At 53.1% G+C, this 27,789-nt stretch overlaps 6 protein-coding genes across 6 annotated transcripts; 1 reads left to right on the top strand and 5 right to left on the bottom strand.

The window, feature by feature from the left end:
* Positions 1 to 1,529: 1,529 nt before the first annotated feature.
* On the bottom strand, positions 1,530 to 2,630 carry BESB_034020 (uncharacterized protein; the record flags this gene model as incomplete). Its single annotated transcript, XM_029361988.1, has 1 exon — positions 1,530 to 2,630. One exon carries the CDS (start codon positions 2,628 to 2,630, stop codon positions 1,530 to 1,532), a length of 1,101 nt encoding a protein of 366 aa, XP_029220953.1.
* A 1,789-nt stretch (positions 2,631 to 4,419) lies between these two features.
* On the bottom strand, positions 4,420 to 5,916 carry BESB_034010 (uncharacterized protein; the record flags this gene model as incomplete). Its single annotated transcript, XM_029361987.1, has 1 exon — positions 4,420 to 5,916. The coding sequence occupies one exon, from the start codon at positions 5,914 to 5,916 to the stop codon at positions 4,420 to 4,422; it is 1,497 nt and encodes a 498-aa protein (XP_029220952.1).
* A 4,292-nt stretch (positions 5,917 to 10,208) lies between these two features.
* Positions 10,209 to 11,741, bottom strand: BESB_034000 (uncharacterized protein; the record flags this gene model as incomplete). The annotated part of the gene is made up of 1 exon (XM_029361986.1): positions 10,209 to 11,741. One exon carries the CDS (start codon positions 11,739 to 11,741, stop codon positions 10,209 to 10,211), a length of 1,533 nt encoding a protein of 510 aa, XP_029220951.1.
* Positions 11,742 to 13,460: 1,719 nt separating this feature from the next.
* Positions 13,461 to 14,447, bottom strand: BESB_033990 (uncharacterized protein; the record flags this gene model as incomplete). Its single annotated transcript, XM_029361985.1, has 1 exon — positions 13,461 to 14,447. The coding sequence occupies one exon, from the start codon at positions 14,445 to 14,447 to the stop codon at positions 13,461 to 13,463; it is 987 nt and encodes a 328-aa protein (XP_029220950.1).
* A 5,912-nt stretch (positions 14,448 to 20,359) lies between these two features.
* On the top strand, positions 20,360 to 20,614 carry BESB_033980 (uncharacterized protein; the record flags this gene model as incomplete). The annotated part of the gene is made up of 1 exon (XM_029361984.1): positions 20,360 to 20,614. The coding sequence occupies one exon, from the start codon at positions 20,360 to 20,362 to the stop codon at positions 20,612 to 20,614; it is 255 nt and encodes an 84-aa protein (XP_029220949.1).
* Positions 20,615 to 24,530: 3,916 nt separating this feature from the next.
* BESB_033970 (uncharacterized protein) lies at positions 24,531 to 26,000 on the bottom strand (the record flags this gene model as incomplete). The annotated part of the gene is made up of 1 exon (XM_029361983.1): positions 24,531 to 26,000. The coding sequence occupies one exon, from the start codon at positions 25,998 to 26,000 to the stop codon at positions 24,531 to 24,533; it is 1,470 nt and encodes a 489-aa protein (XP_029220948.1).
* Between the last annotated feature and the right edge of the window lie 1,789 nt (positions 26,001 to 27,789).

Raw genomic sequence — 27,789 nt, 5'->3', positions numbered from 1 at the left:
AAACACAAGTAAAGTAAACTACAACCCTGAATAAGCGACACATTATTTTACAGTGCGCGCGACGGTATTTCAGGCCTCTGCAGCATCGTAGCTTGGGGCGTACCGCTGGTCCCGAGGCCTAGCATGCACGAAAACGCGTCCGGTGTTGATGCTGCGTTCCCCCAAATGTGAATTTGCTCTAGCAGCGGTCTACCTCTTTTGGGTCCACAGCCCACGTCCCTACAACCGTCAGTGAAATGTTGAGAGAAAATAACTGCCGGCACACCCACTCTCAACTGTTTCCGCAGCACTCGGGTTAAGCCAGATAAAAGTGTCCCGAGAGTGACCTGCCTGAAACACGTGATTGGGAACACCGGTGCGAGGAGAGAGGGCTATTAGTCTCTGAATGAGTTTATGGCCTTGCCGTGGCTTACAGCTTGCCTGAGCGTGGCTTAAGCCTCCTTTTCTCGGTGACTGTATGGCAAACGGCCCTCCACTTAACCAGACTAACTGTTCTGCTCGAACCGCACGGGGACCGGGGGTGGCAGCGGACACTCTGGCTTCGGCTTCCGGCTGTGAGCGTACCGGTCGGCTCTGTCGCAGGTGAAACCTGCCCTCGGACTCAGCAGGCCTCTCAGAGCTGATTCACATTTATGAATGAAGTTAGGTACATTCATTGTGGCGTATAATGGTGTATTACTTTCACCACTTACAACGCCTCTTCCATGTTCCGAACTCTGCACTTTTCCTGGTCGCCATGCGCTTTGCCCGCACTGAACTGGCCGGCTTCATTCGTCGGTACTTGCTTGGCTCTGCAGTCGCGTGGCATCTGTCTTGGCTGCTAACTCAAGAACCTCACGTCGGCTGCGTTCATCCTGCAGTCTCTCGCTTCATACCTCTCGGTTCTCCAAGGTTTTCCGGCCCTAACCCCGGTTAGGCCCGACACCAAGCAGTCTCTGTTAAGGAACAGAAGCGGTCTGCGCTATCCTTTTCTCCTAAACAAAACGTCCAGCTTACATTTGTCGTAACCGTGTCTGTTGTGCTGTCACTCCTGCTCAGGCTCCGTGGGCAGTGCGAGCTACGCACTGCAAGAAAGCCCGTGAGGTAACTCAACCATTGTTGCGTGTGCACCTCAGAACACCTCTATGTGTGCACCAGGGCCATGCAACAGCATCTGGCTTAGCACTATAGCTCCGAAAGCGCCGCTGGCGGATCCACGCTCAAATTAGCAATACCCAAACACGTTTCACCAGCGGATTATCTGCCTCTTTGGTTTGAGTGTGTGAGTTTGGCCTGGACTGCTCGGCACTCTTTGAAACTCGCAGGAGCAATTTGGTTCTCCGCAAGGATACCCGGGAGCCGCTCACATGGTCCGTGGAGATCGTACCCATCGGCCCGCGCTGCAGCATAATACACACGTATGGCATCTATACCGGCCGGTTGGTAGCAAAGAAAGGAAATGTGTTGGGACAAAACGGTTTTAGGGCTCTGCAGGCACTTGTTCCGTTCGGACAGGCTCTGCGCAATCGTCTGATCGGAAACAGACCTGCCTAAAGAGCCGACACCCACGTGTAGAGAACGCAAAGTAGAGTGCCACAGAAAAACGTAGAAGATGTTGCCGGCCAGGCCTCCGGTGCAGGAGCAGGAAGACTCTCTGCGGGTTTAACAGTTATTTTCACCACGCATCTCTTTCTCTGCTGGAACCCTGTATCGGCGACCTCTTGTTCTGGCAACATCGTGCAGGCATAATACAGGACCTGCTCCTTGTCCGGTTTCGAGGCGAAAGCGACAGAGTAGGTGTTTGTCACTTCGCCGTCTCGTATCTGCAGTGTGGCACCCTTGCAAACTTCACTCAGCGGTCTCGCCTCTGTGCATTTTTCGTCAGTGTAGACGTTATGTGACCAAATCTTTGGCAAGAGCTCCGCCGTTGCCTTGCTGCCGCAACTGAATGTCACAGTGGTGTTATGTGGTTCCACAGTTAGGTTGAGCCCTGCATTTTCTGCTGCATTTTCGGGGTTACACACTTCAACCTGCTCTGCTTCTGGGACTTGTCCTAATTCTCCGACGTGCTCGTTCTCAGGCACTTCCGGTCTTGGATTCTGAATGTTTCCTGCAGGCGGCCGCTGCTCGTCTTGTACATCAATTTCGAGCGTGCATGTCTGTACCTTCCCTTGAAGGCTGTTGCCAGATTTGAGGACCGAACCGTCAGGCAGGGCATCTTGAGTCAGGGAGCATTTGTAGAACAGCGTCTTGGCGCTGCGTCCTTCAGACGGGATACTGAGGGTGTACGCCTCTTTGCTGTTGTCGGGTGCTTTTAGGCTCGCCTTGGGAGCCACCTCGGTAAGAGGCTTGGCAGGCTCGGCGCAGTTGCTCGTATCATAGAAATGGTTTTTCTTTGCATGCTCTGGGGAAAGAGCTGCTCTTGCGTCTTCACCGCAGTTGAAATGCAGGGTCGTCACACCAGGTCCCATAATCAGTTTCTTATGGTTCCCCTCGACGGTTGGATCGCATTTTGTTACCTCGGGTGACTGTACCGTGTCGTCACCTGCGGCTTCCAGGTCGTGGGCTGCTGCACGCCCAAATAAAACCAGAGGCAGTAAAGCAGCAAGAACAATCCCATAAGCGCTCACACGAACGCAGTTTAGCGCCATTTTCGAGTGGCTTCCCGATTGGCGGGTTTTGAGCAACCGCCCGTTTCGGCCAGCCTTAGGGGACGTGAATGGTGTCGCATGCACGAGAGACCCTCCGAAGGAAGACTGGCGACGAGGAAGTCAAGATAGTAGGAAACAGTTGACAGGCTCGCAGCAGCAGAAAGCCGCGAAAAACTACAAGACGCGGATTAGAACGAGAAAAGCAGCTCGTCATGAACAGAAGAATTGGAAGCATCGCGGCTTCTGACTCTCAGATCTGAGGAACCGGGAGGCAGTCATTCGCGCGACCCGGCGACCACGTCCGGCACGAACCGGGCACGTGCTTTGTATTTTAAAAAGTTCTAGAATATTTTCAATTTTCATTGCAAATCCAAGCAAATGTTGATAATAAATACTTTTTATATCAAATTATTTATTTTTTAAATTTAGGTGGTCGATTTTTCCTGGGAAAAAATGGAAAAAATTTAAATAAGTCGAATCTCATTCCAGGCATCGCATGCACAGAGGCTGGCGAAATTCGCAGTCGCACAACACAGTCCAAATGTGTACTGCTGCCATGGATGCGTGTACGAAGTGCTTGCGCAGAAAAGAATTCGACAGCCTGTTGCGTCTATAGATGACAGCCAGCGCGGGTCTTCATCAATAACGGATTTGGCATTTTTGCCTTTTGTGTCGGCCTCCACAGCCCGTAGACTTTCCTGCCATCTCACTTCAGGTCACCTCCTGCCGCGAGGGATCCAAACACGGTGCCTGCAGCGTTTACGTCCACGCAGTACTCTCCCGGTGCAAAGAAGACGCTTTCTCCTCACTCATATTGAATTATGCTCTGCTTCTCATCACGTTCTTTTTGTTCTTCCTCGCCTCTTATTTGGCTCTTTCTCACTCCGGCGCAGCCGCCCCGTAGAGCCGTTAGGAGATGCTGACCTCCATTGTACCTTGATCTTTTCGAGACTGAGCAAGACTGTGCCCTGAAGCTTTGTGATCGTGGTCTTCACCCGTGGATGCGTCTCTGCAACCCGTTCTCCGTCTTCGGTGGCCATCTTTCCCCCCCTCTACGTTCTGTGACTCGGAATGGAGGCAGTATTAAGAATTCGCGTCCCGAGGTTCTGCACTCTATTCGATTCCCACACGGTTCTGCGTGCTTGATTTTGCGTCTTCCCAGTGAAGCCACATTTTTGTGCAAGATGGTATGCCGCCTTATTTTCCTGATTCCACATCCATCAATCACTGTTTCCGTTGTGTACCGCCCATGTTTTCTCAGCTCTGCGGCAAGGCTGCCGTTTCAGCACACGCCCGATTTGTAGCCACGGCTGCGCGTACCTTGCCCATAAAAAAATCTCCGCATTCACGTCACACAGGCCGTGCGTCCTGATTCACTCGAGTGTGCGAGGATCCATCTTTTCGCACGTCATCTCGTTTTTGCTCTTCAGCACGGCCAACTAGCTGACAGAACCGAGAGATACGCCCATTACCGGTGGGTGCCAGGCATACTGGGCTCCAGCAGTCCGAATCATACATGTATTCAAAGAGAGTAAGGATTTGTACGGTTCACCTTCCAGTGTCACGCAAGGTCCTCTACCCTGTCAGTCAACTACAATGGTTGCCCTCGCGCACCATAACAGAATTGAAAGCAGCAGAAAACGGATGCGATCGGTTCTGTGCCGCAACAGAACTGCTGCTCACGCACGACATTGAACGCAACGGAACAGGAATCGAAACAGCCCTGCGCGAGAACTCAGCCATGAGGGTACCTGCCATTCTACAGAGAGACGCTGCACGAGCTTCGTCTCTAGATCCACATGTATACGACCCCGCCAATGACCGTCACAAGAACAGAGGATGCGGCCGCCTTCAGAGCACCATCCGATAAAACGGGATTCTCGTTGCCTTTGACAGTGATTCTGACGGTGCACTTCCTTTTGTTTGTCACGTCGGTAGAGCTGGTCCTATTATGACCTTGCACCATCGTTGTTGCAGTGCAGATGTAGTAAATATCATGGTCTGTGGGCGGTCTTGAGCTGACGGAAAGCGTATAGACTGTGGAATCTGTCAATGTCGAAGGAAAAAGCCTCGCTCCTTCAAACAAGTTCGACAAAGGCTTTTCCGCAGTGCAGCCGGGATCCATGCAGAACGCGTTGTCGGATGCGTCTGGTTTTAGCGCCGGAGCACCGCTCGAGCCACAAGAGAATGCAAGACGTTTGACATTTTGGGGGAGGGTTAAATCGATCCGCTTGTTTTCATCGTCGTCGATCTCGCAGGTTTGGACAATATCGTCACTCAGACCGTCGTTTTGTTCGTCATCAGTGTTCGGCGAGTCTGCCGCATCTACCGTAATCTTGAGCGTGCAAGACTTGGGTTTCTGAGACTGCGCAGGGCCCGCCGCCCGGATGCGCGAGACGGCCGCGCTCGGAGCAGTACAGCGGTAGTATAGGGTTTTCTTGTGACGACCCTGTTTGGGGACTGTGAGCCTGTACGTCGTCGGATTGTTTTCTTGCGCCACACAGAGTGTGGCCCCCCTGCACACTTTTTCCAAAGGCTCCGGATCGGTGCAGTCGCTTGCTTCGTAGAACTGATTGAGCGACGGCTCCGGACTCAATGTGGTCTGCTCCGGCGAGGCACAACTGAACAAAACTGTGGATTCTGTGCGCAGAAGCGTCACGGGAACCACTCTTCCGCCTGCCTCAGGCATGCAATGGTGAACTGTTTCAGCAGATTGCGGGTCGCCAGTGGTTCCTGGCTGTTGAGGTGCGCTGCCGGGCTGCTGATGAGGTTCGGTGTTCAGGGTGTCGGGGGCTTTGACTGTAATTCGAACCTTGCACTCCTTCATAACCGAGACTTCAGGTGATGCAGAGAGCTCTTTGGCATTAAGGTTTGCATCAGGTACGTGACATGTCCAGTGCAGGACCTGTCCCTTCCTTTCACCTTCAGGGACTTTTAGGATGTAGGCTTTTGCGTCGTTTCCCGCGGAAACAGTTAATACAGCGTCGTGACACACGTTGTTCAGGGGCTTGGTTTGTGGGCTGTTGCCGTCAGTGTACACCTCTGTCATGGATGGCTTTAATTCTGCGGCGCCCGTGCTGCATTTGAATGCGATGCCGGGTGCGCCGGGCTCGAGTGTCAACTGGAGCCCTTGTTCGCGATTTTTCTCGTCGGTACAGACATCTGCCGCCCTAACTATCGCTTCGTCCGTAGACAGCTGGCCTGCCTCTGAAGACGGTGACGGCAGAAGCAGCAGAAATGGCACGGCAAAAAACATGGTGACTCTAGCTGCGAGGCTGAGAGCCATTTTCGGCAAATCAGGCATTACCCCGCGGGTCTCCGCTACCGCTATGCGGGTTTCTCTAGAGTCATACACAGCACGGAAAATGGCGGTTGGTGGCAAGCGTCATGAAGATGAAGGCAGAGAGCTCAGCAAACACGTGGGTGAAAGGAAAAAGCATCCTGCATGTGAAGGGCAAGCCCTGCGTTTGCTAGTCGGCCCTACGGTTTCCTGGCAACCGGAGCGCCTATCATGCAGGTCTCTTCGTCCCCGCTGTGGAGCGGGAACGCGGCTCCCGCGCGGCGCGCCGACATGACTGAAAGCCGTGTTCGGATGGAGGGACGCGCTAGAAGCTCCCTGTTGTGGTTTCATATATGTCTCGACCTCATTCGTCTTTGTCGCTACTCCTTTAGATAAACTTCAAGTTGACAGTCCTGTGGCGGTCCTTGTCTGGGCTTGGCGCGGCGCTCGGAGCGGAAGAGAGACTGAAGCAGGATTTTCTCGTCGAGTTGAGGCCATCCCATTCCGCTTCGCTAATATGGCGTGTGACCAAACGCACAACTGGAGAGACCGTCGTGACCCAATTCTGCAAAGTGGGGCCTGCGCTAAACCAGCAATATGTGGTTGAATACAGAGAAGCGTGGCACATCCCCCCTTGGTGATATTCAGGAGTGCGGCGTCCTCGCAGTATATGCTTAACAGTACTTTCGCGGCCACCGCAGAGTAGCGTCGCAGCTTTAAAGTAGAGAACGATGCTGACTCATGGACAAGAAATGAACTAAAAAAACCCAGACGGTCCCACACCAAGACGGCAACATGCCTGTACACCCACGAACAGTCCCTACCTAGTACTTCTGACAACGTAAGGAGCAAGCTTTGAGGAGGATACAAACACGGCAGTGACGAAGGGAGGGGAGCATTCTGCTCGCTCAGCGGGCGTGAAGAAGCGGGAAGGGGCCGACGCCCTGTCTTTTCATTGCCTCTCCGCTGGATTTCGAAAATGTTTTATCCCTAGATGAAAAGTATCCGTTTCTACCTACCACCGTCACTAGCTTTACACGCACAAAAACTGCCCGCTCATACTCTGCGCTCAACCTTGCGCGCTGGACAGTACCGTATGCACCTTTTCCATACAGACCGAGCAGCAAACCAAGAAGGACATCGTAGACGAGGGATGCGCAGAACACCGGTGCTGAGTGCTTACGAAATCTTCTGCTCTACATGGACAAGAGCGGCAGTGCCAGCGTGGCACCAGCCACGAAGAATGCATGAGACACGCTCGCCGATGGATCTGAAGTCTCGTCTTCACCTGCAGAGCCAGTCGTGACGGAGATTTTCAATATGCACGCCGGACCTTGGTCAGTCTCATCAAGCCCTGTAGCTTCCTTGTCTTCCTGTAGAGAACAGGAGTAGTAGAGCTCCTGGGCATGTGTCCGCTCTGCTGGTACAGTTAGTGTATATGTGTTTTCTGCTTTTTCTTCGAGGGATGCGCCATTCCACACGTTCGAAAGGAGCATTTGACTCTTGCAGGTTGCATCGAGGCAGAACTTCTTATCCTTTGCCGATGGAGTCAGCGTGGCGTTCTCGTGCTTCCCGCAAGTGAATTCAACGCTAGTCTTCTCGGCTGGGACTGGAGTTTCAACGAGACGCTTGGAACCCGGTTCAGCCGTCTGGGGATCGCAGACTACCACATGCGAATTGTCGTCGTTACTGTTGCCGCCGGTGCCGTTGCCACTTGTGGAGCCTGCAGGGGGCAGTTCGTGTTCAGGCTCTGGATATACCAAGGCCGTGACAACGGAGATATGAACAGTGCATGTATGCAGTTTCGCAGTTTGTGCGGATTCGGCCCGCTCTTCTTCCGGCACTTTGGCACTTGGGGAGAATCTCTCGGGGTGGAGGAGTAAACTTGCAACAATAGTACAACTCCTTTGGCTTCCTGTCCTCCTGAGGCATGGTTAGCGTGTATAGTGTGGAGCTTTCGGGGCTTTCTGATGTCTTTTGGAGGTGAGCATCTTTGTGCACCTCTTTAAGGTGATGAAACGTTTCGCACGTGCCATCGGTGTAGAAGATATCACCATCCGGATCCGGTTCCAGCTTTGCCTCGGTGTCGGTGCCGCAGTCGAACCACACAGATGCATCAGCTGCCTCGAGAGTCAGGTGAATAACATCTCCTTGCTCTCTGGGCGGGCACGGTTTCCCCTTAGCCGGCTTAGTGGCACCGAGTCCCGGGGTATCAGCGAAACTGGTTATCGGGCAGACGACTATGAGGACGACCACACAGGCACCAGCGGCGCCACTGACTCGGTTCGGCGGGCGGAAATGACTCATTGTTTTCGACAAGCAATGCTCCACAGCTAAAAGTACCATTTAGGTACGATAGGAAGCGGAGTTACAAACCGGTTCACTGGTATGGAGTTATCTGGGTGCGATAATTCAATCAAACCAGAAGCACCCTTTATATATTCAAACTGGAAAGAATGGTAGAGTAAGATTGAATTTTTTTTAACATATATAAATTCATACTCTAATAAATGTAAAAATCATAATAATCGTTATTTAAAATGTAGGATATTTCTTCGTAAACAAAGATTTTTAACATAGGAGATAAATTATGTGGAAGACTGATGGGGTGATCCGCAGCTTACTCTCGATTATGACGACAGCTGCAATCGGTCAAGTACAGAGCAGCACGGTAGAAAAATGTGGCCAGGAGGACACTACCAGAACAGGAGCTGTGTCTTGTGGTTTTTGCAGGAGCCACGGAAGGCACTAGGCGGCGCGCGGCATTGCGAGCACGAAAGACGTTTACTGCTTCATCTATCCAACTCTGATCGGGATATACTTGGCGAGGCGTCAGTGTCCACAACCAGAGGCGGAGGCTCAGGCTTGCCGCTGCTCAGCACGTTGGTAATTGGGCACGTGGAGGCATCCGCGCGAAAATAAAACAGGGCGCATGCACTACGCTTCGACAGGAGAGATTAAGCACCGCTGTGTCATCCTCAGGCAAGGCCGTCCTCTAAAGCCGTAGCATCTCTTCACTTCCGGCAATGCTTCTTTCTGCTAGCTTACCACTGTGTGTATGCCACCTCTAATCGCGAACGTGGATTGGAGGCATCCCGCGTAGCCGTCCACAAAACCGCACCATGCTGAGGAACGCATCTGCCTATCCTCTGTGCAGAAAGGCACCGGCATTCCAGACCGATGTCTAGCGCAGTCCAACTACCATTTACGCGCTTCCAGTGCATTGCCGAAAACCTCATGAGGTGCTTCCTGCAAACCAGTTACAATGGGGATCCTTTACAATGCACGTGATACTTTTATGTGCGTTTTCCACTGTCGCGATAGATTCAGCTTCCTTCACGTGGCATGCATTTGTGGTTGTGACACATAGCGGGCGGTGTCAGACTTCTACCAGTTTAGTGTTTGCACTGTCTTCGGACGGAGACAAGGCTGCCTATTGCGTTTGAACGTTCGGTCCTAGTATATGGAGTGCGTTCCCCGTCTCATGTGCTACTGTCGCCATGTATCCGTGCCAGTTCTTCCGTTGAATTGCGCCGTCTGCTTGTCCCAATTCAGTTCCTGATGATACACAAGGACCCTCCCTGTCTTCGTTTAGAGACAGTCCAATTCCAGCTTACACTGACAAACCTGCTGGATTCGTATTACAGCTTGCACGTATCAGCATTCTGACAGTTTTCTCCAGTCTGCGCCACGATCCTCGTTTTCACGCGATCGCGAAAGATAGTGCACTCTATTGGGCCCCTTAGCCGGCCGCTCCCACGCTCAGCCAGTTTCAGTGGGTCCGGCAGCCGACAAAGAACCTATATCCTGCGTCAAGCGTAACAGCAGCGTTCACGATGGTGACGCGTTGCGAAGCTGTGATCCGCCCCCGTCCCCACTATTCCAATGGTTGATCCCGTCCTTTCTCACCTCCACTCAGTTCTGTAATTGATGCCCTTTTAGCACACCAAGACTACGAGAGGCTGGACCTGCAAATGCGTGAGGCACCCCACTAGAGACTGAACACACGAATTCACGCCACACAGTTTCCTTTTAAAGTCTGCCTTCAGTGATAGAACAACGCCCAACAACACACACATACGAACCCCTTCAAGGGATAGTCATCGCGAAGCATCACCAAAATTGAGCCCGACGACGAATGCGTACGCAGCAGAAACTGTATCCCATAAGCCATGCGAGATAGCAGAAATTGTTTGCACAAAAACTAGCGCGCAACTGGAACCTGGAACCCAGTGCGCCTGCGCGCAACGCCTCAAATTCATCGATTCAGCGCCGATGCAACGACGCCCGGATCTTCTTTACGAAAACATGTGAATCAGCGCAACAATGAATGTACAAACAAAATACGGTGGGGTCACCTTCTGCGCGCTGGCAGACAACAACGGGTTCTGCCCCTTGATGGTGAGTTTGATAGTGCACTTCTTTTTTTTCTGTGTTCCCTCGACAGCACCGGCATCGTCGCGATCTTGCACGGCTTTCGTGGCAGTGCACACGTAGTACAACTCGTGATCCGCACGCAGCTTCGATTTGAAGGAAAGGCTGTAGATAGTTGTTCCCGAGGAAGGAGTGGCAACAAACGTGGCGCCGGGAAACAAGCTCGACAAAAGCTTCTGCTCACTGCAGCTTGGATCCACACAGAACTTGTTCTCGGATGCCTCTGGCGTCAGAGTCGGCGCACCTGCTGTACCACATGAGAAGCTGACGCGCTTCCGTTTGGAGGGCAGAGTTATATGTTCCATTTTATTTTCATCGTCATCGATCTCACAAGTCTCAAATAGGTCGTCCATTTGGTCATCTTGGTCGTCGTCAGAGTCGTGAGGCGACAGATCGTCGTCATCATTGTCAGGATCCACAGGGCCGTCGACAGTGATTTGCAGAGTGCATGATGAGGGGTTCTGGTCTGGCATTTTTCCCGTTGACCTGAGTTGCAGGATAACGCCGCGAGCAGTACATTTGAAATACATGATTCTTTTATGACGGCCCCTGACTGGGACCGTGAGCTTGTACGTTGTAGGGTTGGTTTCTCCCTCCTTGGGAACGAGAGTGGTTCCCGGACAGACCTTGGACAATAACTCCGGATCGGTACACTGCTCGTCTTCGTAGAACTGTTTGTATTGCGGATCTGGTGTCAACCGGGTGTCGGTAGGTCCACAGTTGAAGAAAACGGTCTGCTCAGTGCTCGGGAGAAGTACAGGCACCACAGCCCCCTCTGGTTTCGGCTCGCACTGGTACACTTTCTCGGATGTTGGTGCACCGCCAGGTACACCAGGGGGCGGAAGTGAAGTGTCGGGTTTCTGCACAGACTCTGCATTGCCAGGCTCCGATTGTTTGACCATAATTTGTACTGTGCAGTCCTTCATAGAAGACTCCTCTTGTTGCTGCTGCTGTTGTTGAAGCTGCTCCTTTGCCACACTCGCGGGTGACACCGGTACTTGACAGTTCCAGTAGAGAACTTGTTCCTTACGCCCTGCGAGAGGTACCTCCAGCGTGTACGTCTTCGGTTCGTCACCCTTTGAGTCCACGAGCGCAGCGCCATGACACGCTTCGTTCAAGAGGAGTGTCCCCGAGCCATCGTTTTTAGTATACACCTGCGTTGTGGACGGCTTCAGCGTTGCCACCGAGTCGCTGCATTTGAAAGCAATCCTTTGAACCCCGTTCTTGAGTGTCAACTGGAGACCGCCGGAACTCAGTTTCCTCTCGCATATCTGTATCTCCTCATTGGCCGCCAAACTCGGTGATGGTGGGCCCGGCGCTGCCGACACAAGCAGGCCGAACAGTACCAGTGCGAGAGAAGAGACCGTGAAAAGTGCGGCTGCTTGAAATCTAGCCATTTTCAAAGTGCAATCTACTTTAGCGACACTTCGCCGCCGCTGTTCGTTTACGGCACAGTGGAGGCCTAGTAGCGCGAGCCACAACGAACACAGACAGTGAAGGCCACCAAGGCTGACACTGCACGAAGCATCCGATTTCCGCACGGGGCTGCATAACAAGCAAACTTATTGTACGGAATTTGGCCCGAAGAATTTTCGCGTGCCCCTAGGGACCCACAGATGCATGTCTTTGTTCGTGATGTGTGCGTCGACCGCGGGGGGAGCTCCAGCGCTCCCCAAGCCTGCGGTTAGGCGAGGGCGACGCGTATATTGGCGGCATGCGCGGTCTCGGAACGATGTCTAGTGGCAAAGGAAGTGGCTTGGGTATGAAGTAGCAATGTGTTCAAAACACTGTTGAACGGATTCCGGTTTTTCTGCTGCCTTCGTCTGTGTGGAGAATCCCACAGGTGACCTACGTGGTCCTAGTTCTGCGGCCATTCGCCGTGCAGGCGCGGCATGGTAGAGGCAGGGCTGCGGCTGTCTCAGATATTGTTTTTTGACACTGGTGGATTTCCAGTAACGCAGGGGATATGGCACAGCTACAGCATCTGCTCAGGCTTGTTTTGCGCGATGTCTTCCAGTTGTGGTTCAAAGAAGCCTTACAGCCGCCACAATGTGCTGCGCATCTGGAGATCTGAAAAGCAAACAAACAATTGCGTGCTGGAAGCAAGGCTGCGGGTGTCTGCTGCCATCTCCGGCAGCCGACGTAGGTAGGCAACTAAACAGCTTCATCCAGAATCCGGCGTGCAGGGCTTGACACGCGGATGCTGTGTCTGTTAGGAGAGGGCGCGCGTTACACCCCAAAAGCATGACAATCTCGGAAAGTGTTAATCTTTTTGTTTCAGTATTCGACCTCCAGCTTACGCATTCAAAGAAACTCATGCAAGCGTCTTGTGCCTTCCACACACAGCAGTGCGCGCGGGGCATCACGGTAGCGCTGCGTAGAATGCTGATTTGTGAATTCAACTAAAGCGGTTACTTTGAGACGTGGGAGTTCACACCGGGGCACTGGCTCTTGTGTATGAACCCACTACGCATGCACCACCCTTCAGTCCCTGCAAATGTGCAGAGGCATCGGTATCGAGGTGGTTTGTGGATTGCTTCTATGCCCGCAAGAAAATTGGTGATTTGAAGGGGCAGCGCATCAGGGGGGAGCATCGATACAGCTCAGAAGATGAGAAGTGGTTAGCGGAGTGCGTGCGTGAAGAAGGTTCAATAGCCGGTGCCAATGATCGCCAATGACAGACAAGATAGAACTCCATCTTTCGAGTCATCAACCTCACCAACGCTGTAACCAAGCATCGTTTAAGTTCATTGATCGCGGTCCGGTGGAACATCGTCCGGCAGTGTCACTCATCCGTTCCTACACTACAACTGACATATATATACATATATATATTCCAATACTTCGGCGACCTGAGACCTGTAAACGCGACCGCACACCCACTTCGAGGAAGAGTGCCTACTGCTGCGTCAGTGCGGGGGGTAGTTGACGGGCAGCTTTGGCTCTCGCGACGAACGCACCTGGGACGGAATTGTCAGTGATTCACAGAAATAGACATCTCTACAGCCATTCTCACCAGCGCATGCGCTGCCGTTGACCGAGATGCACAGACTCAGCAACAGTCAAAGTCAGGCCCCTAGTTCTGCACGGCAGCCCGCCGCCGCTATGATTCAAGTTCACACGCTCAGGAGACCCAGTGTCACCTGTGCCACGAACAGAAAAGGTCCCACACCGACGGAGGCGGCGGAGGACTCCTGCTGATCCTCGGACTTCTTCTCAGCCTGAACCGTAACTCTGATTTTGCAAACATTGTTCGTGCCAGCATCCATAGAGCTGCGGAGGCCATTTGGTTTATTCGTTTCCTCTGCGATGCACCTGAAATACAGTTCCTGATCGCTTGCGGGCTTGGAATTTACAGTCAGCGTATAAGATGCTGCTCCCTGCCCCTTTGATTTGGTGAGTACTGCTCCAGGGCAAGCCTGCGTAAGAAGCTTTTGTTGCGTGCATGCGGAGTTCACGAAGACTTCCGTGGGCTCGACAGAGGGGTAGAGTTGTGCGGAGGCGCCGCAGCAGAACGTGGTGCTTTCCTCTGCTGTCCGCAGAACCACATGGATATCCTGACTTTCCATCGGATCACAGGTGTTACTGTGCCCGTCATTTGCAGGTGGATCCTGGGTCGGGGGGGTCTCGATGGAACTCTCAGGCGCCGGTTGAACTGTAACTTTAACTATGCATTTCTCTTCCTCGGCGGGGCTTGGCACCTTTTTTTCTTCTGGCAGTGACTGAATCTGTCTAGAAATCACTCTCTTTGGGATAGTACACTTGAAGAACAATTGTTTTCCTGGGCGCTTTTCCTCCGGGATAGTGAGCAGGTACTGCTTTCCTCCTTCACCCGTAGTCGTCAGGTCGGCTCCCGAAAATAGAACGTTCAGCTGCTGTGCTCTTGTGCAGTCCTCTGTTTCATAGTACTGCTTGAGCGTAGACTCTGGGGAAAGCGTTGCATTTCCTTCGGCGCCACAGTCAAATGTCACTGAGCTTTGTCCGCGCCCGATCGTCAAATTGATTTCCTCCTTCTTTTTTGCGACGTCACAGGAGCTATCAACAGATGGCACAGGCGCCGATGCGACAGGATTCCCCTGCCCATAGCAAACAGCGGACCTCATCAAAAGCAGCACCAAAAGCACCCCGCACACAGGTCAAGTAATGCGTCTCTGAACGCACGATTTTTCCATTTTGGGGTACGTGAAACCAAGGGCTACTCTTACACGCAATCCACCATAAGGGGCGGAAACAGTTTGAGGGAACAGGGAGCAAACAGGTGCCTGTAACGTGCGCGTACAGTGGACGAAGATACCGAATCTAGAGAAAAATGTGGGCACCAGGAAGGTCAAAATGTTCGGCGTCGGGAACCCCCTCTCCTCGTTTGCCGTTGCCACCGTCCCTTTCTTGCGGCATGAGATTTCCTCGCGCGGCGGATGGGCGATTGCCCGTCCCGTTGGAGGCGCGGAGCGGAGCCGCGGCTCCAGCGCGCCTTGGTAACACGCTCCTGTGAATGGAACTCAGGATGAAATTGAGGTATGCGGTAAACAGACATGCTGAGAGAGTCAAGGATGGTGTACGGACTGTCGAGTGCTGTCTGGATTCGTGCTCACATGTTGTTTGGACTGTTTAGGTGACCTCCGGTGTCCCCCCTTTGTGACCCGCTGCGCACTGGTGGAGCGCCGAGCTACTAGCCGAACACTGGTCTATGGAGCTCTTTTTGAAGGCCTTCTCGAGAGGTTCTGGGCTCCCCAATTTCGCAGAGGTATGGACAGCCTTGAGGAAACACACGACCAAAAACAGCTGTGGGTGCGAATCTGCGGAGCAAGACGTATGAACATGAGACCATTGCTGCGTAAGGGTCCAACCGGGAAGGTGTGGTGCCGTCCATGGACGTTCTTTCTCTTCGCTCTCTCACCGTCCTTCGCTTCTGTTATTTTGAATGCTGCTTTGAAAGAGCCTCTTCATTTTGTGCGGAGCAAAGTAAAGTCCGGAAGGAAGCAGTATGGTCTTGGCCTCCAGATCCATATACTCGCATCGTGCTCCCTGACCCATCAGGCCGGCTCTCTACGACCCGTGCGCATCCAGGCATTGCACGTTTTGAGTTCTTTGATTGTTACTGTGCCACCTTTCACTAGGTGCAAGTTGTAGCTGACTGAAGAGACATTCGTCTGCCCAACGCAGCCCTGCCCTCTATATTGGTCACCATTCTGCCGAGTCAGGTGCTCTTCTGCCTGACATCGTCGCGCGAACGCATCCTCCACAGCCATGGTCGGCTGAGAAATACCATAATCGTTTAGCACTAGAGTCACCGACAAGCGTTGTTTAGCGGCTGCGGAGAGCAAGTCGCTGCCCTTGAAGGTCACGCTTCCTGCGAAAATCTCGTCGGCACCTTTGAGAAAGTGAGCGACACAATGCCCTTTGCGTTTCAGAGAGTGCTACTAGACAACGCGGCTTCGAACTTGAAGGCTCTGTTCTGCATCAACGGAATCCCCCGCCGCACCTCTCAGATCAACACAGGAGTGACAGTTAGTCTACACTTCGCGTAACAATCGCCTGTCCCGTTCTGTAACCTCGGCCGCGACATCCGTGACGTAAGACGGATCCAGACACTCCGGAGGCCATGATATGTTTAAATCGGTATGCTGGTGGAGTGGCTTCCCTTCGATTGAGCGCACTAGCGATTCGCCTCTTACACTGCAGTCCTCGGCCTTCAGACACGAAAAGTGGCTCAGAAACCCAACAGAAGATCTGACATTCACGGCATTCAAAGCCGGTCGTCAAAAAGTACATGCGCAGAGGAGACACTCATGAGATCTCATCAACGCGAGAGACTCAACATGTAGCGGTACTGAATGACAAGCATGCCGCCCACTACGGAAAATGAAATGAAGCTCCGTGTCGACGCTGACTCATCAGGCTGAGCACCAGCTCCCGCGTGAGCCATTACGCTGATTTTTAAGATGCATTTGGCACGTTCTTCTGGGTTACGAAGAGTTCTGGCTTTTAAGCTCGTGGGCACCGAACACTCGTAGTAGAGATGCTTGTCTCCAGTTCGATCCGATGGTACCTTCAGGGTGTATACTGTTCCTCCACCTTGCGACTTTCCTGCGAGGGATGCACCTTTCCACAATGCTTCTAGCGGCTCTTGATTCGCGCAGAGTTGGTCTACGCAGAACTTGTTGTCCTTAGCAAGTGGCGTCAGCGTCGTATTGTCGTGTTTCCCACAGCTGAATTCAATGCTATCCTTCTCGGCTGCTAGTGGAGCTTCAACCAGACGGGGGGATCCACTTTCACCCTCCTGGGGATCGCATAAGACGACACGCGAACTGACGTCCGTACTTCCATCATCGTGACCATTTTCGGAGTCTCCCGAAGGCAGTTCTTCTTCAGGTTCTGAAGACGCCGATGGCTTGACAACGACATGCACAGTGCACGTATTTTGTTTCGGCTCCGGTTCAGCTTCCTCCTCCCCTAGCTCCTGGTTGCCGGCGGGAACAGAATTAATCCTAGTTAAAGGCTGGGAAAGGCGACTAGGCTTGCAACAATAGTATACGTCTTTCTGCTGCCTTCCGTCTCTCGGCAGGGCTAGGGTGTACGTTGTGGGTCCTTGCGGTTTGTTTGGCTCAGTGGCCAGGCGGGCTTCAGCGTGAACCTGTGTCAGAGATTGAGGCTGCGTACACTGGTCATTCGTGGAGAACATTTGCCCCCCCGGTTCAAGCGTCGGTACGGCGCCACTGTCCGCGGTACAGCTGAATGAGACAGCGTCATCTGTCGATTCGAGATTTAGGTCAACAACCTTCCCGCCCTCGGTGAGGGGGCACGGTGTCACTGGTTTTTGTGGACCGACACCAGGTCTCAGATTCTCTCCATACGATGAGGGCAGTCCGACAGACACAAGGGCCGCCAATAAGACAGCAGCGGCACCGGTGGGGCGGAGCTTTGATGAGATCGCCACCATTGCTCAGAAACATGCATAATACACGTAGAAAGTGTCTTTTCTGACGCAGAGCAATCGCAGTCGGTGCCACAGGAGGCAACCCTGTTTTGGACAGCGCGTAACACCGGAGGAGTTGGTACAAAAGAACAGAGAGGATCAACTTCTTCCTCCCCACTGCAGGAGCTACGGTTTTCCCTGCATTCGGAAAGGTGCGTCGCAGACTCCATGGGCACTCACCGCCCCCGCATCGCAGTCCCGAGTTGAATGTTCCACAAGTCGCACCTGTTGCCCAGCGCTGGCGGTGGCGCGTGCCAGCCGCACGTTGCCAGCTGCTACCTCCGACTCAACATACAAGACTACAGCGCTCTTGACACACCATAGTTGAACATAGCGCACAGAAATGCTTGGATTGCTGGAAGTAGGCGGATTCTGGCTCGAGCACGGTACATGATTACTTCTGTTGCTCCCAATTGAGCCAATGTGGCCAGGAGACACGCCATGTGGTTAACGCGTAGTGCACGCTACCACTGCACTTCCTGCCAAGGAAAACATTAAACTCAGAGATGCGTACGGATAGCAAAGGGATTCATCACCGAACAGAACCTCTACACGGTGTCCCTCCTGTGCCGCAACGGTTAGCTGAGGCAAAGCTATAGTGAAGAAAGCTTGCTTTTGAGCTGCACGATATATTCGATACATTATTGAGAGTCTGCCTTTTCACGCGATGCTCGCCGTTTTTGGTCAACTCTTGCGCTGCAGCGACTCAAATGTGTTTTTTTCCGTTCAGGGGTACTCACTGGATTTGTCTGGTTCGCGACGTTACTGTGAAGGTGGATACAGCACGAACTAGACAGCCGAGACACTATAGGGAAAGATCAATTTGAACCCATGCGATCAGAAGCGCACTCCGAACACAGCCGCATTATGGTTTGTCTAGTGGTTTCGGCTTGTCCATATCTCGAGGGGCTAGTAAAGTCACTAACACCGGGCAAACGATAAATGGTTAAAAGGCAAATTGACTGTCTTAAGTGACTTCTGGCCCCCAGTCGGGCGCTGCGTGAGTGCTGTTCAGCTCTGGCAGAATGTGTGAGAGACGTGAATCAGACTACTCAGGGCATCAACGCACTGGCTTTCCCGCGGCGTCAAGCCTGCACGCACGCCGCGTGGGTTCTTCTAGCAAACGAGTTTAGAGAAGCTGCTGTCCGGTTGCCGCCGCCCTCACCCCCCCCCCCGCCCCCCGCCCCCCCCCCCACCCGTCCCCGGCCCGGTCTCAGAAGGCATCTGGTACTTCGTGTCATGCCCTGCGCCAAGAACAAGTGAGCGAGCCTTGAAAGACACCCACATACCTTTCTCTAGAGTCTGCAAGTTGAGCCACACTGTTTGGGTTTGCAAAAGCCGCGCACGACCATTGCGACGAAGGCTCTGCGCTCTACGACCTATGCCCGGTCGCGGCACCTATATCTGGAAATTTGGCAACTCGCGGAGTGCGCTGCCCTCGGCACAAAACCTGCTGTGAAACGCCTTCCAGGATTGAACACATCGCTCACTAGATAGCCAACGAGTGCTACATCATATCTGCAGGTCCCGGTGTGATCCGCGCCACCATGCCCAGCAACCCAAGAGTCACCTGTCCCAGGCAGCAGCTGCCAAAGAAGCTTGCTAGTCTTCCTTAGCCTGGACAGCTACTCTGAGTTTGCACAGGTTCTTCTCCATGGCGTTGACTCCCTGGACCGCCCCCGAGACGTCAGGCGCAGCTCACGTGAAGTACAGGTCCCGATCGACGGACGTTCTCGCTGCCACAGTCACCGTGTACTCAGATGGTGGCCCCTCGGGAGTCACCACCTTTATCTCGACACTGGGGCAAACGTCTGAAAGCATTCCCTGTTCTCTGTATTTCGAGTTCACGAAACATTTCGTAGAGTGTACCGATGGCGACAGACTTGTGGTGGAGCCACAGCTGAACAAGGCGCTTTCCTGACCCACTGGCAGTACGACGTGTACACCCTATTTATTCTCGGGATCGCAGACGTGAGTTACATCCGTGGTGCTCTGGTCCCCTCCCTGGTGATTGTGTCCGCCATCCCCTCCATGTGTGCCAGGGGTCGCAGCGGCGTCGGTAGTTGTCTCCGATGAAGGCTGAACGATGACTTGATAATGCAGCTCTCCTCGGAGGTGGGTGAAGATTTCTCCATTTCTCCTGTCGCGGACTGCTTTTGCCTCTAAGAACCCGCCGTTGGCTGATGACACTTGAAAAACATTTCTTTTCCAGTACAGTTTTTCTGAAAAATGGTACGCTGGTACAGTGTGGCTCCTTGAGGTGGCGACGGTGTTACGATAGTCAACTCGGCTCCAGAACAAATCCTTTTGAGGCCAGCCGGGATGGGGCATGGATGTTGGTAAAGTACTGCTACTCAAACTTGGCAGGAGAGAGTGATGGGTTCCCTTCCGCGCCGCAGTCCAACGTGACTGAGTCTTGTCCGCACCCGAGCGTCAACCTGATGTCTTTTTTCTTTTTGACGTCACAGGAGCTGTCACCAGAGGCATCCGGCTCAGATGTGACGGGATTATTCTGACCATGGTTGGCATCGCACCTCAAGAAAAGCATGAATACAAGGGCCCCGCAAAACAGCCTTATAAGCCATCTGTGAGCCCGGAAGTTCTCCAACTTGTGCGTAAAGGGAACTAGAGGATAGACTTCCACGGTAAGGTGAGGAAACAGGACTGCGAACAGTCAGGTTGCAACCAGGTGTCTGTACCGAGCACATCGAGAGAAAACAGATGCAGACATCGGTAGGAGTTTGGCGTCACCAAGGAGGGCAACATGATTGACGTTAGGAACCCCCTCTCTCGCTGTTTGCAGCCGCCACGGTCTTTTCATTGCAGGACGATTCAACCACGCCCGGCCGACGTAGAGAAAATGACGGGGCGGACGAACCCACAAGGTGACCTCCGTTCCTCGGCTCCGTGACACACAGTGCCCTGGGGAAGGGAGCACCGAGCTGGAGTGCGACATCATACCGCAGCGGTCGTGGAGCTCTTGCCCATCAGTTTCTGAATCCCAGTTGTTCGTTAGCTTAAGCGCAGTCATGGTTAAGCATGCGACTGGAAACCACAGTGCAGCGCTCATCTGCGAAGCAAGGCTTCCGCAATACAGGAATCGCTGCTTTTGCAGTCGACGCCCATGCCGTTTCCCCATTCATTCTTGTTCTGTCTCTAAACTCTCGCTCTCCTTCGCTCCTGCTGGTGTGTCTGCCTTTTGTGACGCCGCTCCAGCTTCAGCAGGCTTTATCCGGCGGAAAGCTGTACCTCTGGAGTCCGCAGCACCAGATCAAGCTCGTGTTGCCGTACTGACCCGAGGGCCAGCCTCGTTCCCCAACGTGTTTTGCGGGATTTCTCGTTCAGCAATCCTTGATATCGTCTCGCCCTCCCCTATTGTCTACTACCGCAACAGAGATACTGTCGGCATGAATGCAGTCCCGCTTCTGCGCACCGCGGTGTCACCATCTACACCCACTGTTGTCATCATTTGTTTATAATCTGTTGCCGCATGAGGCGCGAGCTTTCTCCACTGTTGTCCACACAGCAAACCCTACCAGCGTCTGCATTAAGGCTCCGGTGCTGCATCCGGTCTTCTGTCACCGCAGCAGCCGCTACCATGCAGAGTCCGACTAACACACTCCTCAAAGTGGACGAGAGCTTCGATCCGTCGCGGGTAAGCAATGACTGTGGAACGCGGTGTCCTCGCGTAGCAATCTCGTGTGGCCTGAGACGGACGCTCGTGTCTGAGCTGGTGTCGTAAAACGCAATTCAGCTCGATCGCATTTACTAGTAATGTATATTTTATCTCTATAGCCTTTGGCGGTCCACCCCCCCCCCCCCTCCCCACACCAAATAAATCGTGTCTCTCCAAATCTGCAGAAAAATACCGTCATCTGGACGCATGGCAGCTGGCGGCAAGCGTGGTAGCGGGCCTGGAGGCTGAGCCGCCGGCCAAAGCAGACTCGCTCAAACACTCCTGCAAACAAATGGATTGTTGCTGACAGAGAGCGGAGGCTTTGCAACACTAGCAGATATACACAGCCGCTGCAGCGTCACCCTCTGCAGGTGAGGAATGCATGCAGTCCACAAACATAACAACCAGCCTGAGGGACGCAACGAGAGAATCCTATGTTCTTCTGTACGGAATTCCTGGATCCCGCCAACGAGATTGACTCGCTCCGCACACATTAAATAGACGCCTACATAATCTGGAACGCAAGCGCTCCCCCCCCCCCCCCCCCCCCCCCCCCCCACGATGGTACAACGGAGACACCGCTAGACGCTAGGCGCCACAACAACGACTGAAAAAAAAAGAAACATGACGAGAGTGATCCACTTTAGAACCACAGGTATAGGAGGGACAAAAACGCAGCGGCAGAAAAAAAGGACAGGGACGCACCTGATGGATCGCCCCACCCTGTTTCTGCCTCTGCCTTAACAGTGACTTCTACGATGCACTTGCGATCAGCCTCTGTGTCACGAAACATCCCCGCTTTCAGGCACTTCGGGAGCGAGCAAGAGTAGTGGAAAACCTGGTCCTTCATTCGCCCCGAGAATATTGTAAGCGTATAGATCTTTTCCTTCCTTCCCGACTTTTGCTACCAGAGAAGAGCCTTTCCAGAGTGCCTCTGGCGACGTCGGATGCTCGCAGAGATGGTCAAGGCAAAACTTCTTGTCCTTTGCCGGTGGAGTCATTGTGGCGTTCTTGTGCTTACCACAGCTGGATTCAATGCTAGCCTTCTCGGCTGCGATTGCATCTTCAGCCAGATTGGGGGTTCAGCCTGCGGGGGATCGCATACGACGATAGGCGAATTGACGTCCGCACTACCACTGCCGGTGGTCTGGGCACTTCCGGAGCTTTCTGGGGATAGGTCCGGTTCGGGCTCTGGAGTTGCCGGTGTTTGCGAGACGGTGATCTGAATAGTGCACGACTGCGTGTTGGCGATCTGTGCTGATTCCTCTGGATTTTCGATTGCTACATCGCTATCTATGTGAATCGGCTGGGTTGGGGGAGCAGACTTGCAGAAGTAGTACAGCACAATCTGCTCCCTCTCGAATTTCGGAATGGTTAGAGTGTATGCCGAGGGGCTTTGCGGATCTTTTGGCGTCTCTCTGAGCTGTGCCCCTGCGTGGACCTCCTTCAGGGAAGCAGAAAATTTGCACAAATTATCTGAGAAGAAGCTGTTACCCACGGCATTCGGTGTCAGCTTTCCATCGCCGTCTGCGCCGCAATTGAACGCGACAGAGGATTTGTTAGTCGTGAAGGCCGGCTCAACCAGGTCTCTACTCTCTGCTTGGGTTTGCACGGCGTGTCCGTAGCCGGGTGATTAATCGTAGGTCCGACTTTATCACCAAAAGACAATGTCGGACTGACGGTAGCCAGGACCAACAAAGCGGCGGCAAAGGCTCCAGCAACACTGTTGTGCCGACGACATTGACACATCCTTCTACCGAATTAGATCACCGATAGAAATGATCCTGCGAGTTCCTGTCGTAAACTACGGCGGCAGCGGTGGGCCTAGTACGTGGATGCGCAAGTCACGGGTAGAATGTGGCGTCCACAAGTAAATTAGGCTTCCTCTACATTTGGATAATGCACGACACATGCCACATTACATTCAAGCGGAGTAAAAAGGCAGCTCACGGGTGACCGCCTAACACAGTAGTCCACCCTGACTACGTGTGTGTGCGTTCCCTGTCGTAGATGGAGCTGCATGCGCGCCGGTTCTGCGGCCGCTGCGACCTGCCGCTTCGACACATTCAAGAAGAATGCAGCCCTCTGGATCACCTACCATCCTGCTGGGGACTTCTCTTAATAAATAAATGCATCAACACCAGCTTGAACTTTTCATTGAGTACTGAACACCTTCTTCTTTTGATTCCTAATGCGCATGTACCACAAGGTTTGGCACGAACATTCATTATTGCAGTGTACTGTATCCTAACAACTCAGGAAAAAATGGCCCCCGCTTCGCTGCGAAAGCTGCGTCTGTATTCCTGCCGCAGAACTCCGTATGCTTGCTTTCTGCGCAATGACGATAGACAACTCAAAGACCGGTTTGTGCCGTGAAGCTTCACAATGCAATCGATTCTTGCTCCTTGGAACTCTCTAAGCAGGATAGCATCTCACGCATTTTGACCACTGGTGCCTACTCAACTGAGCCTGCTCAACTGGGCTCTGTGACAATATCCGTTGCATCCCGGAGCTTTCCCTCGTTTTCTTAGTTAGGAGCAGCCAAACTACCGAGAATTCTCTAGAAAGAGCTATGTTATTCCTACGTGTGACGAAAAGTGTCGCAGGTATGAGTGGAGCGCCGACCTGAAGTGTGATCTTGTGGCGCCTCCGCGTATGATATCGCAGGGCAAGGCTTTATGACTCCAATAGAGGAACTGAACTGCTTAACCCTAAACTGTTCTGCTTGAGAACACTGAATTCAGTTGCGCACTAGAACGAGGCTGTGCCGTCTGGTCGCATCCGAGTACGACGTTCATTTTACGTGGCAGGACTGTCAGCTGAATATCTCGTTTGCTCGTGGGCTCGCGTGAGCTGCATGAGTCAGGCAGTGTCTCTAGACGAACTTGGCTGCCGTGATGTTCCCGTGGAGGACCGTTGAGAGATCTGAATGAGGCCAGGGCCAATAATACAGCTGCCACAACAGAAACCCGTTGGGCGCAGAAACTTGTTCAACATCTGAGGGCAGAAACATAATAATCCATGCACGCCATCGCGACTGGCAGATAGCCGTACTGCGCGAGGCAGTCATACGCGAGTGCCTTTCCGACGGACCTTGTGTCTTGACCTGCCCTGAGTTCAAGTTGTGCTTCGACTTGTATTAAATCCCGGTCGGATGCCGGAAGGCCATCGCCTTGGTGTGTTAGATCCACATTCACACGATATGGAATTCTACGCACACGCGCTCATAAAGAGCCACGATATCCAACCGTTTCTTCGAAGCAGCGTGAGCTCTTCCATATGACACGGTCAGTTTCTTGAATTCTCAAACCAATCATCTTAGGGGATGGATCACCCTCACCAATCACACAAGCGCCCTCCTACACAAAATCGAACGCAACACAAACGGGATTCCAGCCGCCCCGCGCAATGGCAAAATTTGCCGCAACAGCAAGAACATCTTCGCAAAATTGCCGTTCGACTTTGCGTCGGCGCGGTAGTCCGTTCGTTCGTGCTGCCTGCTGTTCTACGGAGGATCGGTCGTGCTCATTTTTCTTAAAGCCGCATGTAAAGGAGCCCACTGATGAATGCGGCGACAAGCCCTGACGTGACCGCTTTCGGCACACCTGCTGAGAAAAAGGAGTTCCGCCCCTTTATGGTGAGTTTGACAGTGCACTTCCTCTTTTTCTGTGTTCCCTCGACAGCACCGGCAACGTCGCGATCTTGCACGGCTTTCGTGGCAGTGCACACGTAGTACAACTCGTGATCCGCACGCGGCTTCGATTTGAAGGAAAGGCTGTAGATAGTTGTTCCCGAGGAAGGAGTGGCAACAAACGTGGCGCCGGGAAATAAGCTCGACAACAGCTTCTGCTCACTGCAGCTTGGATCCACACAGAACTTGTTCTCGGATGCCTCTGGCGTCAGAGTCGGCGCACCTGCTGTACCACAAGAGAAGCCGACGCGCTTCCGTTTGGAGGGCAGAGTTATATGTTCCATTTTATTTTCATCGTCATCGATCTCACAAGTCTCAAATAGGTCGTCCATTTGGTCATCTTGGTCGTCGTCAGAGTCGTGAGGCGACAGATCGTCGTCATCATTGTCAGGATCCACAGGGCCGTCGACAGTGATTTGCAGAGTGCACGATGAGGGGTTTTTAGGGGGCAAGTTGCCACCCAACCTGTTTGGCAAGACAGCTTCCGTAGCCAAACATTTGTAGTACAGCACCTTTCTCTGACGGCCCAGTTCAGGGACTGTCAGCTTGTACGTTTTCGGACCGCCTTGTTTCTCCACCGTTAGCGTGGCACCTCGGCAAACGTCTTCCGCCAATGAATCGAGCTCGATGCACAGTGCATCTTCATAGAACTTGTTGAGTGACGGGTTCGGGTGGAGCTCAGCATTTCCCGAACCGCAGCTGAACAAGAGCGTCTCCGTGTTTTTCGGGAGAGTCGCCGTAACCAGCTGACCCTTCAGTTGAGGCTCGCATTGATGCACTTTAATAGACGGCACGGGTTTGGGTTTGGGAGCGGTTACCGTAATTTGCACAGTGCAGTCCTTCTTAGGCGTGACTGCAGAAGCATGAGATTGCTCGCCGGTCTTCAGCTTGGGTTCACTCAGTTGAGGCGCTTGAGACATTTGACACTTCCAGTAGAGCACTTGACCTTGCCGAGCGTCTTCAGGGACACTGAGGGTGTAGGTTTTCGGTTCCTGCTGCACCCCAGGTGACTCATTTAGAGTAGCATTCCTGCACACAGTAGACAGGTCGCTCTGGGTGTCATCAGTACTGTTTGTGTACACCTTCGTTTTTGAGGGCATCAGCATTGCCTCTTTGGCGCTACAGCCGAATGAAATGGTTGGAGTTCCCGGCGCTAGCGTCAGGGTCAGCTTATCTGGATTATGTTGGTCGCCGCATAACTGCACGGGGCGCGACTCAACCACGCTCGAAGATACATCCCCGACGGCGGACGAAGAAGTTAGCCCTGAAAGCAGAATTAATGCAGTAAATTTGGCTGGCCGAATGAGCCCCATTTTTTCATAAATCAGGCCTTGAGTCAACGGCTTCTTGGCAGATGATCCCCAGTTGGCGGGTAGAAGCTGATACCGTCCATTGAACAGCGGAGCACGCGCAACAGAACCCGCACAGCGTCGATCCCACTGAAGCCAGAGCAGCACGGTCAGCAAATATGAAACAGAAATAATGTGACAGGCACAGTGCGTTCATTCCAACTCCCCCCTCAGAGAAAGCAAGGCGCGAAGCGACGATCGAGAGCATAGCCTCGGTCCCGGAAGCCGTGGGGTTGCAGCGGGGGATTTCCGGCTCCCCCGAGTCTGGGCTGCTGCGGGATTGACGCCGGTAGTCCCCGTGATGGAATACAGGAAGAATGGAAGTGAAATTGCGGCTTATTTTCCCATGAGAGCTGCACAAGCGTGCAAATTAGCAGAAGACGATCCTTTCTCTATCGTTCGATTCAGCCGTAAATTCGGTCCTTGCGCCTCATACCTCATATGTGGAACTCCGTACCGTGGGGGAGCGCTGGGGTAGAGGAAAACCGCGAGGCTGCAGGCGTCTAGCCGGTCTTACCCCTTGAGACCAGGGTCTCCTGTTCTGTCGCGGGAAAAAAGACTGGTGACCCCAGAAAGGAAAACAACAACAGGCTCCATGCTAGTGCAGCAAAGCTACCCTCCTAAATCAGGTGCGTTGCTCCTGCTTGTATATGAAAACACTGAATTCCAATTTTTTCCGCTCGCGCACCATGTCTCCTTTCTCGCCTCCCGTCAACACCTCTTCTCCAATTCAACTCGGGGTGCGCTGTCTCAGCGAACCCTTGGAAAAGTGTTTAGTACCTCATAAATAGTCCACTCGCGGATTTCGTCGCACTTATCTCTAATGGGCTCTCTGCTTCACTCGAACGCGCTTGTGTTGTAGCTTGTTGCATTCGAAACCTCTCTAGTCGTGCCCTGACTGCCTCCCCCCTCGGGTTATGTTACCACCGCCTCCGGCGGGGGATTCGCGGCCTGTTCCGTCCGCTTCATTCCTGTACGCAGCAGTCACTGTTCCCCTCCATATGAGATCCATCTTTCTCATGCAATCGTGGTACATCTGTCGCTAACTGCTCCGTCAATTTTGCCACATTGTGTCAACGGACCACTCGTTTCCAGAGTGTGCACCGTCTCTGCATGTTCCAGATTCCGTTCGATTGCGAGTCTCCCGTTGAGGCAACACTCGTTTTTGGTAATTTTCGTCAGGATGGCATCGGCATGCACATTCATTTCACTCATGCGGTCCAACCTGATCTGCTCGTCTAGCAACATCCCTGCTGCATATGTGTAAAGTGGTCCAGCAGCAGAAGCACCGCTACAGGCTGAAGCGCTTTACTCCGCGCCGATTTTTCCAAGCAAGCACTCATAGTTTCCGGTGCTCTGACCCGTGCCTCTCCTCTATATTTTGGCTAGCCATGAAGGAAAAGGATCCATCCTAGTTCCAGTACTCGAGGTGAGCGGCCGGCGGACTGGTAGACGTATTCGAGACTGGGTCCCCGTTCATGAAATATTCATCCCTTATGTAACGTACCCTCGGCTCAGGCTCTGATTCACGCGACTATGTACCGGACATGGACAAGCGGGACGGAAGGATCTCCAGGTCAGGTCTCTATTCGGCTACCTGCCGTTTCCACGACGCCACCTAAGTCATCCGAAAACTGAACTCAGGCCAAGAAATACCCTAAGTAGCGGCACTCTGCCAATATCTACTTTGGAACGGAACGCATTCTGTTGTCAGGCAAGCAGCATCGACCCCTGTGCAGCATCCAGCGCAGGG

The sequence above is a fragment of the Besnoitia besnoiti genome, chromosome II (assembly GCF_002563875.1).
Source record: "Besnoitia besnoiti strain Bb-Ger1 chromosome II, whole genome shotgun sequence".
NCBI lineage: Eukaryota > Apicomplexa > Conoidasida > Eucoccidiorida > Sarcocystidae > Besnoitia > Besnoitia besnoiti.
The sequence above is the reverse complement of the archived record's forward strand: the minus strand, read 5'-3'. Positions and strand labels throughout refer to the sequence as shown.